Source organism: Eublepharis macularius, chromosome 4, assembly GCF_028583425.1.
Source record: "Eublepharis macularius isolate TG4126 chromosome 4, MPM_Emac_v1.0, whole genome shotgun sequence".
In the NCBI taxonomy this organism is placed as follows: Eukaryota; Metazoa; Chordata; class Lepidosauria; order Squamata; family Eublepharidae; genus Eublepharis; species Eublepharis macularius.
In genome coordinates, this window is record NC_072793.1 from 31,924,410 (window position 1) to 31,937,271 (window position 12,862).

The 12,862-nt window shown below is 40.8% G+C and overlaps 1 protein-coding gene across 2 annotated transcripts; it reads right to left on the reverse strand.

The window, feature by feature from the left end:
- Nucleotides 1–1,306: 1,306 nt before the first annotated feature.
- On the reverse strand, nt 1,307–8,935 carry SUMO2 (small ubiquitin like modifier 2). 2 transcript variants are annotated; one of them, XM_054978632.1, is made up of 4 exons: nt 8,670–8,935; nt 6,584–6,715; nt 3,904–3,975; nt 1,307–1,927 (listed from the first exon to the last, which is right to left on the reverse strand). In XM_054978632.1, the coding sequence occupies exons 1-4, from the start codon at nt 8,688–8,690 to the stop codon at nt 1,865–1,867; spliced, it is 288 nt and encodes a 95-aa protein (XP_054834607.1). In that variant the 5' UTR covers nt 8,691–8,935; the 3' UTR covers nt 1,307–1,864. The 2 variants fall into 2 exon arrangements, with proteins under 2 accessions (XP_054834607.1, XP_054834608.1); XM_054978633.1 differs by lacking the exon at nt 8,670–8,935 and adding an exon at nt 7,015–7,083.
- Nucleotides 8,936–12,862: the final 3,927 nt, after the last annotated feature.

Genomic DNA, 12,862 nt, shown 5'->3' on the forward strand with positions numbered 1-12,862 from the left:
AAATTATTGCAATGATCAGTGTAATTACCTTTTCTTTAACTAATTCTATGACATTCCAATGTGCCATTCTTCCAATAAATTTCAGAGGTCACACTATAATGTTGAGATGGAGGCACCATCCCCACATATTAGGAAATCAGCTGATTTTTTAAAATTTAGTTCTTTAGAAGTTTCTAAATTCCTGTAACGTGGAATCAAATGTCAACATCTGATACAGAGGAAGTTGCAGGTAGTTACTCTGAAATAAATCAAATCTTTGGATCCAAGCACTTTCACACAGCAAAGGTTAACTCTCCCCTTCATTTTCTACCTTCCCTTCTCACTTATCTCAGGCAGCTCGATGAGTTGTACTGCGGCAGAGCCAGCAACATCTGCTTGCAGGTAAAGCAGAGCCCTTTGCTCAGCAAGCAACACTGAGCTTGTTGGCTCTAAAGTGCCTTCTAGGAAACCTCTGTATCATGATGCGACACTGGGCTGGTAGGGGTTTTCCACCAACTGCCATGGCTCACTAAAACATTTGTATGAAACGTGAAGGCCACCATACCAACTTGCTCGCACTAGCAGAGGCCCATGACAAAAGCAACAAGGCAGCAAAGTATATGGCTGTTTCAGCACCAATGAGGACTCCAGTTGGACCTTTACACCATAGTGGGACTCACCACACTACTACGATCAAACAAAGGAAAAAACCACAATACTACACATATCAGGAACTGAAAAGTAATTTTTGTACTTTAACACCCTGTCACGGTATGGGGATGCAGACAATTTATACTGTTTATTAATGCAAGCTTTAATATGCACGATGCTTAGGAATTCCCAAATGTGTGTAGCCTACAGTTCTTACTAGGTCACGCCTCCCTATCTTCTTCTTTCTGATGCTACACTGAAAAGTGTAGGTACAACCCCCTTCTTTTTTAATGCATTCAAGCAGCCATGTCTTAGATATAGCCCAATATATTTTACAGACAACTTATTCCAAATGTATGGTGGCATTTTTAAGTTTTGCAAATAGCTAATTTTACACTAATCTAGAAGTGCATACAAACTGCTTTTCTTTAATCTCAAATATTTGCATAAACATAACATTTCAACCTTGGTGTTTCTTGCAAAGGTTGCCAGTGTTAAGAAAGGCTGCTTTCAAATACAACGGCCAGCTTCCTTGTCTCTGGTACTGTTTTCCTCTTCTGTCTAAAATTAAAGAACACAACTACTGGCTGTGAAATCTGATTAAAGCACTGGAATTTGTTTGCCGCGGCAGCTGGTTTAGAGATAAGTATCTCCATAACAGAAAAATAAAAACTGCTTATTTTAAACAAGAAGTTTATTTAAACAACAAGACGCTTTACTTGAAGGGAAAACTATCCAAGATCATTTTTGTTTAGAGTAATTCATCCCTACTTAAAGACAGATTGCTCTACATGTAACAGCTACGTACAAAAAAGTTATAAAATCGTCCTTGGTTGTACAACGATAAAAGAAAAACATTGAAATTATCCAATCAAATAAGGTATGCAAGGTTTTATGTTTTTTCCAACAATTAGAGCAAAATAACTTACTGGAATATAAAGATAAAAGTTAAAGGAGCATGCCACTAGCAGAGAAATGGGGCATTTTCACAGACCAGTTTGTTTTTACCACCCCATTTCCATACGATGTTGATCAAAACATACCATTGGCCATTTAGTTAAAAAAAATATGCATGTCTGTGCACATACACCAGTTACTTTATGTACAATAGAAGGAATAGGAAAAGAAATCAAAGAGAGAAAGCTATACTGCAGTAGTCAGGATGTGGCTGAACCAAGTCTCGTTTTTCTAGTTGTGAATGTGTTGCCTGTGGGAAAAGAAATTTGGTTCTCTTTTAGTAGACTCCTCCTGTCTGCTGCTGGAACACGTCAATTGTATCTTCATCCTCCATTTCCAACTGCATTGAAAAACATAAAAAGTCAACTCAAAGTACAAGCTATGCATCCAATCTTTTGTATTTTAGACAATCTCCCTAAAAGGAACACGTCCATCACATTATGAAGCAGAAGATAACGTGCAGAGCTAGTATAGTGTAGTGGTGAGCATGCCAGACTAGGATCGGGAAGAACCAGGTTAGACTCCCCCCTTTGTCATGGAAGCGTACAGAATGACGCCGGGCCAGTCACACACGTTCAGCTTAACCTATGTCACAGGGTTGTTTTTAGGACAAAATAGAGGAGAGGAGAACAATGTAGGCCACTTTGGGTCCCCACTGGGGTAGTTCAGGTATAAATAAAGTAGATAAAGTCCCCAGGTATGTGAAATGCATATATATTGTAGAACAAACCCTTTAAAAATTTAACAGCCACAGCTGAGGGACTACAATTGACATTTATAGGAAGAAGCAAGTTCCTAAGATAAGACATCCAGAGATTTCTGCAAATTACAGAATAAATGTATGGCACATAATAGATACCATAGCACAATGCTTATCGCCAAAACACAGGCAGCTGTGACATTTCTGTAGTCTCTTTTTCCATTATTGGCATCAACTTAAGGAATGTCTATATTTGCTGTTGGAAACTATTTAGACAAAATTCAAGGTAGCTGGACTCAATTATATTAACTTCAGTGGATACAATTTATAATGTATGGGAACTTACCATAAATCTAATACCATAGTAAATCAAGGCATGTGATCAAACTCCTTCTCCTCCATTAAAGCGAAGGGAAGGGCCTGGCAAAGTTCACATAAAAGATGACACCTAGCTTCCATTTTTAGCTGTTTGGCAATTTCAGCTGAACTCCAAGTAGCATTAAGATAATCAATTCAAGACTACCACAACACTAGTTTTCTTTTCAGGAGATATAACGAAATCATAACCTAGTTTGCATGTACTTTAGCGAACAGGCTGATTTAGCTAAACAAAATTCAGCCACAGACAATCTACTCTAAAATATAAAGTTCATGAATGTGTTCAATTACCCAATGCTGATTTATTAGGATTCTTAATATTAGAAAGAATCCTAACAATCATTTAACACATATTTTAAAAAGTATTGCTATATATACAGAACTATTACATATTTCATTCTAAATTATAGGTTCTAATTCATATACTGCTATTATCACTGCTAAATATTTGTAGCCCTCACAAATAAATGAGTTTTCTAACACCAGATTAATATGACTAATAACTTCCTCCCAAAAGGGCTGAATGACTGAACATGTCCAAAACATATTCTTAAGAGATGCATCTTGTGAATTACACTGCCAAGTGTTAAGACACTCTACTTAAACCTTTAGTAAAAAGATGCTGTGGTGTCCAATACACCCTAAACATAATTTTTTGCTGAATAGGTTGCAACTTAAGATCCACAGCTGCAGGTCTATGACTTAAAGCCTTATCCCATTGCTTTAGCAAAACTGGATGCTCCACATCATTATTCCAACCATCTCTAAGGCTCTGTTTATATTTATTAACTGACCTTAAGTATTTATATACTGCTTTCTGTATTAATTCAGTAAGAATCTCCAAAAGTGGCGGAGATTCTGAGGATGTTAACGTGCTGTTAAGCTACTTGCCTGTCTCTCGGAAACTGATGATAAACGGAAATGGACTCTCTGTGCCCTTATAGTTGATAAGACACTTGTACTTCAACATTGGAAAGACAAAAGCTCACTTACTGTAAATCACTGGACTGAAGACCTTATAAACATAACAACCTGTGAATATATCCTATACAGAAGGTAATTGTGTATGGACTTGTTTTTAGATATTTGGAAATCTTTTGTAGATACCTATGCATAGAGTTTTTGTAGCCAGCACTGTTTTCTATTTTTGCACTATTGATAAAAAATTTAAAAATATGTATTTGTAGCCCTGCTTCCACTTTTCACTGCAGCAGAAACCTTTTACTTGCAGTTTTTACCTGTGCAGGTGTGTCTGTCTCATTGATCGGCTGCCCATCAAACCGGAATCTGATTTGCCTCATTGACAAACCCTACACAAAGAATAAATTGAAAAACAATGGTCCAGTAAGGCAAAAAATAAGTTCATAGTAAATTAACAATTTAGTGGTAGATTAAGTGTTTATGTACCTAGTAGGGGTATTCAGCAGTGTCTTTATTGGTACCAGCTAGAAGATGCTAGAATAAGTACATTAAATTCAGAAGCAGTGATTTGAAAAGAAAGATTTCAGCAACCAGAAGATACAGGATAGAACTTCTGGGGCAACAACTTTCAGAAGCGGCAACTCTCCTGCCAAAGCTAGTACATGTAGCAACTTTGCCACATGAACAGGACTGCTCCATAATCAGCACTTGAAAAACAGCAATTTCTGCCATACTGAAACCACTTCCCTGTTGATACCCAAGGAATCCCAGTGAGCCCAACAAAAGTATTCTCGAACAACAGGTTTCAACGCTGTGTATTAATTTACTTTATCTTCCCCCTCTTTAAAAAATTATCTTGGCTTATAACAAACAGATTCACTTTAGTTACAAATATTTTATTATATAGCTTGGGTTACAACAGCAGAAGGTAATGGTTGTGTCCTAGATTAGGTACTTGAACTAAGTATCTAAGAGATTATGGAACCATATATTTTGTTATACAAGATGTAGAATATGCATTATTTTAATCCTTTTTTCTGTATGATTTATGACAAGCCACTAGCATAACATGAAGATGAAATGACCACATGGAAACTTTTTTACTTCAGAAAAGAATGATTTGACCCTGGTTCCCACCTATTCCAATCACGGAAAAATAAAACTACAACTGAACCCAACACGTGCAAGAAGACAGGTCCAGCAAGAATTATGTTCATCCTACCCTTCTAGTCTTTAATACTAACTTTGCAGCACATCTGCCACCCAACCACCACCCGTTAACCAAAACAGGAAATGTTTAATATGTAAGAACTGTACTTCAGCCCACTAATGTCATTTTTAGCATCAGGAGAAGGTTCCTTGGCTCAGTCAGGTCTTTCTTGCATGCTCAGTATCTAACTGATCATATTTCAGGATGGGAAAAAGGCATCATATAGAGCAGACTGATTGCTAACTTGATATATATAAATTACATACATAAGTCTTCCCTTACAAGGGTCTACAATTTTGCTGTTCACTGATTTACAGGCAGGATTTTTGTCACTGTTATATTGAGCTTCTATGGCACTTGAACCATCTCTGTAGTGCAGCATGGGATAAAGTCCACCCCTTGCAACTTCCTAAACTCCAAGTTCAAGGGGGTTAGGGCCTATGCTTCTGAGGCTATTGGAGCATGTTCAGAGCACAGAATAATGTATTCTGGACATAGTCCTCCCTCCAGAGCTTATAGTGGACAAAGAGGAATTGACCCCTGCATTTGCTCCTGAGAGTGACTAGCTCTCTCTTCCATTCAAACATTATGTTCAATTGTCAACCTTACTTAAGAATGCAGCCTGCTATCGATAGGTACATATTAGAAAGGAGATTCTTCCTTTTCCACTGCATTGCACAGCCAGTACATTATAAAAGAAGAAAATAGTCAGAAGGAACTGAAAGTTAAGACATCCAGCCCTCTTCAGTGGCACCTGTCCACAACCTTTCATTACAAAGGTAAGACAACTACTGCTTACATCTTGTGAACAATGTGATGCTATATGTTAACGTTGGTAAATCTAAAAGATATTCTGATCAAGGTAACAGTAATTGAAACAACAGAGCTAACTCTGGAGACTCACTAAAAGTCACATGGACACACACAAATCCTTTCTTGCTGGAACAGCCCGGTATGGAAGCATGCACCTGTTCAGACCAATCCATTTTGAAACAGCCTTCAACTCATCCATGCACATATGCAAGTAATTATTTTGCAGAACCCCTTTGAATAATCAGTTCACCACAGATTGTTATGGTTAATTCAAATCCAGAAATGAAGAAAACACCTCTAATGAACACTTCAATTTAATACAGTGAAATGTCACAGAAGGAATATGGAGCCACAATGTTTAGATTTCACCCAGCCCACCACAATATTGCTAACATGTTTTGAAAAAAGTGGTTTTAGAAAAAGATGTTTTGAACAGTTATATTTTCTTTGCAGCTGTAATTTGCCACTTAAAAGTTTTCATTTACTTAGTTACAGATATCTAAGAATCTACAGAAGACATAAATGCTTGCACATCTCTCTCAATTGACAAGGAGATACTGTTTCACTGTCTCAAAACCATTTTCAATTTCCAACACAACTTAGTGTCACTTATCTTAATTTGTTATCATGAAATAGTTAGAATCCAGGAGTAAATACTAGAGGAGTTACGGTTACTGCTTATCAGCATTTAACATCCAGCCATGCTTCCTGCTGTAGTTTTGCATCCATAAAGAACAGAGTAAAATGTATCTTGCAACAGGAGGACCTTGGGTAGCAGTCAATACAGAGATACGTTTTTGGTTTTGCCAGTTTCCTGTCTTTTTTCCTTAGGAAAGCAGAAGATATTATAATTGGCTAGCCATATGTTAAACATACAGCTTCATATGTGTGTCACAGAATTAAGAGGCTTTATTCTTTCAGCAACACAAAGGTGCTTCAAACCATATTTTTGGCCATTTATATAGCCATCTTACCTGTCGTTCGCAGTAGGCTTTCATTAGTTTGCTAAGTGGTGTATGCCTTTTAATCTTAAACTGCACCACAGATCCATCTTGCCCAGCAACCTTCAGATTAATGTGGTCATTATTTTCAGTCTTCACTCCTTCCTGAAAGAGAAAAATATTATTTTAAAGACAAATTATTCCACTGAAGAAGTATCTGCGGGTATGGCTTGAGTATATCTATCAATCCTGAAATGATAGAAGCTATAGCTCAACCCCCAAAATATCATTCAATACCCACAAGCATATAAATGAAGTTCCAGAGGGGCTAAGGCACTCAACTAAATTAACAGTCATTGCAACATTCTGCCATGTTTGAAGTGAAAATATCTGATCATTTGATTTTCCTGCCATATAATATTTACTACAACAACAAATAATTGGCAGCAGTGAAAGATAGTTACCTTCATTCAATTACCCAGTTCAACTGACTAGATGATGATGAACATTTACAAGATTGTCATCCTGAATTTCTACAGGAAAAAAAAAACTTTTTAAAAGGCTAAGCAGTAGGATGCAGCTGTGAACTGCACAAGAGTTAATTCTACCCTTGTATAGAAAGCTACATCTATTTTTGGAACTTTAGCTTCAAACATGCTAATTACCACCACATCGCCTCCTTTATTTGAGCTAGGCCAAGCATTAAGTTATTCTTCTTGTGTATATACAACCCTGAAACACTTATTCTGAAATGGGCAGCAAAGACTAACAATAACACCTCCCTTTGCTTATAAAAAGAAATCCAACACATTTATTTTAAATTTCCCCCCTACTTTCTCAACCATAAAACTGGTTTGTTTATTTCAGTGGTTTCTCCATGTCAATATAAGGAATATGAGATAACTTCTTATTTAGCGTTTGTTTTTGCTTTTTAAAGGTCAGAATTTTGTTTTATTTTCGAATGGTCCATTCAAACCATGTGAGTCCAGAAACCCTTATGAAACTCTTGTTAATAATAAACTTTGTGAGTAATTTAGAATAACCATGCTGAATTCATGAACTAGCCAGAGTAACTTTATAAGACTGTATGGTGATTTTCCAGAAATATATAATTTGCAAAACTGTGACTTACTAACTCTACTCCCCACCCCAATACAGAGATACTGGGATAATCAGGGAAAATATATGGCACCCTAATTCAGGAGACAGCATTTTAACATCCCTTATTATAGACAACCACTTACAAAGCCTCAAGGAAGGCCTTACACCGCCACAAAAAGCCACAGCTTATGACCATTCCTATTAAATGCATGGCTTGGAAAACTCTTCCCGACGCCTACTTCCAAGGAGTCTCTCCCCACCCTTACGAGCACAGAACCCAAGCAGCGACCACACTACCGGGCTCTCCGGGCGGCGCACACACTCCACACCACCACGATCCCTTTCGCTACTCCACACAGGCGCACACAAAGCGAAGCCAACTCCACAAACCTCCAGCCCCTCTGCACACCCAACCGCCTTAAGCTGCGGCCTTCCCCGCGCAAGACCCTACCGGGGGCCCGGAGAGAGCGAGAGAGGGAGGAGAGCTCATGGAAGCAGCGGAGCATTTGGCGCCTCCGAAGCCGTATTCAAAACGAGGGCGGAAAGAAGGGGGAAGGCGGCCCACCCTCGCTCAGCAGGACGAGTCCGGCAAGGGCGAGGGGAGTTACCTGCCGGGGCTACTCAGGGGCGGGAAAGAAGCGAGCCAGAAAGGCCCACTTCACACCTCCACGGCGGGCAGCACATGACGAACTAGCGCCGGGTTTCCCCCGCGCCCTGCAGCCGGGAAGGGCCAAGGAAGCCGTCCCGCGAAAAGCGAGTCGATCCCTCCGCTCGTAGGGGCAGGGCAGGTTCTTTTCTGCGGGCCAAGCGGCTCCTCTTCCACCACCAGCGATCCCGCTTTCCTCCCTCCCTCCCGCCCCACCAGAAGAAGCCACAAGGAGGCGGGGGGAGGGGAGGAAAATGGCGCGCAAGAGCCGGCGCGGTGGAGCCAGCGCTGCGCTCCCTCCAACTCGCCGCCCCCCCCCCTCATCCATCCATCCATCCCTCCATGCCGGCCCGTCGCCCTTCCCACGCTTACCTTGGGCTTCTCATCGGCCATGGCGAGTCAGCGGGTCCGCTCCGCTCCAAACACCTCACGGCAAGTGGGGGGACAGAAAGATGAAAAGGCGATCTCGGCGGCCGAGGCAGAAAGGCTGGGGGAGGGGGCGAGTGAGCGCGCACGCACTGCCGCGGGGCCGCGCCTAAGCCTGCGTGCGCGCTCACGCGATGCCTCCCCCTCCCCCCTCAGCCGCATCCTTATTGGGCCGCGGCCTGCGAGAACGCGCAGCGCCGTTACATAACTTGAAAAGAGGCGGGCGAAGGGAGGGCGCTTCTGTGTGCGTGCGCGCGCACGGGCGGAGCCGTCCGCGCCCCTGCCCAACGTGCGCGCGACCCATAGGGCGCAGCGAGCTCTGCTCTTGCTCGTGAAGAGGGCATTGTCTTTTCAAAATGGCCGCCGGGCCTGCGAGGCTGCTGAAGTGTCCACTTAGCCAATTTGCACAGTCAAGCGTTTTAATTTACTGTTGGTATATTATTTTGCTTGGCTCAGTACACAGTATCTCTCTCCTCTTTTTAAGCATAGATTCATTTAGTTTATACACAAGCCATGTTTATTACCCTCTTTTTGTTCTTGTGCACAACCATTACCTTAGTGTGTCCGCATTATCTAGTTTTCCCCCTTTTTTGGGGTACTAATTAAGGGTCACTTATAAGTACTGCTAAAATATATTCCGTGAACCAACTAATTTGTAACTCACAAGTTGGTGCCTTTTTTCTTTCCCCTCTGCTAGCTGTTGCTGAAAACACACAGCTGAGGCAGAGTAGTTATGTTCATGGATCACCATCCAATCTTGATCACTGAGGAATTTTTTTTTAAATTTGGAAACTGGTATTCCTTCTGAATTAAGGGTGACCTCTGCCCATAAAGGATCAGATGAGAATTACGAGGTTGAATATGAAAATAAATAGCCAAGGTATTGTTTAAAATGAAGCCTACTTTTGGTGCAGGGTGTTCCAACTTTGCCAACATTCATTGACTATTTTAGGTCAAGAGTAACTCACATTAACCTTGGATATTTTAACAGCTAAAAATGTATGCTGTGATAAATTCTATTGCTTATGTTCTAAGGGATGTTTGCATATTCTCACAGAGTTGGAAGGGGCCATACAGATCTTCTAGTCCAACCCCCTGCCCAATGCAGGATGAGCCTAAAGCATCTTTGACCAATATTCATCCAGCCTCTTCTTGAAAACTGCCAGTGAAGGGGAGCTCACCACCTCTCGAGGCAGCTGATTCTACCTTTAAACTACTCTGACCATGAAAAGGTTTTTCCTAAGATCTAGCCGATACCTTTCTGCATATAATTTAAGCCCGTTGCTTCAAGTTCTATCCTCTGCTGCCAACTGAAACATCTCCTTGCCCTCCTCCAAATGACAGCCTTTCAAATGTTTAAGGAGATCAATCATGCCCCCCTCAGTCTCCTGTTCTCCAAACTAAACAATCCCAAGGCCCTCAGCTTTTCCTCGTAGGGCTCCATCTCCAGACCCCTGATCATCCTCGTTGCTCTCTTCTGCACCCTCTCAATTTTGTCCACATCTTTTTTGAAGTGGGGCCTCCAGAACTGCACACAGTACTCCAGGTGTGGCCTGAACGAGGCAGTACAGAGAGGGACTATGACCTCCTGCAATCTTGATGCATACTGTTTAATGTGTGCCTCACTTCTCCAAGCAATGAGGAGCTGCAAGGGTAGTGCATACCTGGGCTGGTTTCCTCTGGAGGAGGCAGCACAAATGGAGGTATAGATCTATTCCTACAGAGCAGCAGATCCACTATGCCACATCCAATCTTCAGAGAAAGCCTGCATCCCCAAAGTGCTTCACCCAAGGACAGCAGCGTGTCTCTGCCCTTCCAGCATCAAAAATAGCTTGTTCTCACCCCCCACATTAACATTTCGTTCTCTCTTGTGGGGGGTTCATCACTTCCTTCCCAGATAAACACCTGAACCAGTGTTGTGTCGCAATTAGAATGTCAGATGAAGAACTGGGAGACCCAGGTTCAGATCTCCAGTTTTAAGTACATTCGGTGGCCATGGCCCAGTCCTCCTCTCTTTCAGCCTAACTTACCTCACTGCGTTGTGAGGTCAAAATGGAAGAACAGAGAACAATGTACACTGCCCTAAGCTTCTTGGGAGGAAGGGTGGAATAAAAATGTACTAAGTAACCATTTTCTGATTTGCAAGGCCCAAAAAGGAATAGTTAAGACACATTATCATTCCCTTTGTCATGTAAAACAAATTGAGCCACTGTAATCTGAGGGCAAGTCACAACAATATAAAGCAAGAAAACTGAGCTTTGTTTTATCATTAATGTGAAACAAAACAGGAGGGGTCAGCTGCTTCAAAAGATCTGGTATGAACCAGCTCCCTGCATCCCACCCTCAAGAATATATTTACAAGTCATTTCAAAGGAATTCTGTGGTTCCTCAGAAACTTATCAAGTGTTCCTTGATGAGATCAGTAATGACATACAAGCGCTCCTGAAAGACAGCTTGTCTACCACGGCTTCCTTTGTATTGTGCAATCACAAGAGAATATCGGATTAGTTGCACTTGGAGCAATGCTGAGGTCCAGGAGGATTTTTGTCAGTGCCCTACATTAACTGAATGTGTGCCTAAAACATGCAACAAATTCCTCTGCAACAAGCATGACCGCTAACAAAGGAGTTCCTCGGTAGATGACAAATAGGTTCCCTGAAGTAGAGATGAAGTAGAGATTAGTAGAGATGTTTTGATCGTTAGAAAAAATGTGTTGATGGATACCCTGGGCTTTGGAAGTCAGGCACACAAAATATTAAGGGTAAGACGCTAGATGGGCAAAGCATGCAAACTGAGATCATGTTATGATTTAAAAATAAGTGACTGCACATCACTGATAGAAAGTTTTAAAGCTATTGCAGAAGATTTGATTGGGATTATTGTGTCAAATTGGGGCCCATGTACACATCAGACTAGATGGTTTTTACCCCAAACGTGCTGAGTTCCTCATGTATACAGGATGTTATATATGGCAGGCCTAGCATGAGGACTGATTTAGGTAATGTTGTGCTTATAAAGAGGCAAGTTGGAGGGAAGGTATAGCCCAATTTTGTCCTATCCTGGAATCTAAGCAGTATTGGTGCTTGGATGGGGAACCACCAAGGAAGACTCTGCAGAAGAAGGCAATGGCAAACCATCTCTACTTAATTGCCTTGAAACCCCCTTGCTAGGGTCGCCATATGTTGGTTGCGACTTGACGGCACACATGAACTTTCCTAGAAGAAGGCCTCACTGAATAACATTGGACTGATTTGTATGTAGTCCCAGGATTGCTCTCACAGCCAACTTAATTGCTGTTGCATTACAGAATGTTTGTAAAAATCCTAACTGCTGAGAAATTTTTAAAAATAACAACTATAAGTACACAATGTCTGAAGGTATGGGGCTGTATGCTTTTGTTATGTTGGGAAGACAGCACTATCACAGTGCTGGGCGTATGCGTATTAATATTATATGTTTGTGGATGGTATGCGTGCTCACATGAGGAATTATACCAAATTATAATTATAAATTATAACAATTAAAATTGTGGGGGGGAGTAAAACTAGCAAGATAACATCAGAAATATAAAACTAAAGACATTAACAATACTGTAGAACAAGCAATAAAACAGAAACATCAATTGGTTTCTGCATAGAAAATAGAGTGAATAAAAGCAAGTGCAAACATGAAAACAATCAGGGCAACAAATACAGAACTAGTCATTAAGAAATGCTTGGGAAAATAAGCATGTCTTTACTTGACACCAAAACTTCAGAAATGTCAGACAAACCATATGTATGTGTATGCATGGTCAAGTGTATGAAAGTGTATGAACAGGAAAGTGAACAGAGTATTTAAAAAGTACATTAACAAATGTAGAATCATAGGGTTTGAGCTATATAAATCTGATATATTAAATACATGGTATCACTTCCATAAAAAACATGCCTTTGACACATGGCACTTTCAATGCTACAAATATCAATAGCTAAAGTAATCCTATGCTACCACTTTATTCTCAGTTCTCAGCATTTTCCGCAGTGGTTGTAGTCAAAGAGACGGCTGGCAGTTCACCATATATATTACAAAGCTGACAGTAATCTTTTTAAGTGTAATCAGGTACCTCCTCATATAAGGACTTGGAGACATTCTGTATT

Excerpts from the sequence above, each read along its gene's own strand:
- SUMO2 (XM_054978632.1), bottom strand. The coding sequence starts at position 8,690 with ATGGCCGATGAGAAGCCCAAG. Across the intron at positions 3,976-6,583 it reads AAGCCTACTGCGAACGACAG|GGTTTGTCAATGAGGCAAAT; the intron begins GTAAGATGGCTA and ends TTCTTTGTGTAG. Across the intron at positions 1,928-3,903 it reads AGACAGACACACCTGCACAG|TTGGAAATGGAGGATGAAGA; the intron begins GTAAAAACTGCA and ends TTTTCAATGCAG.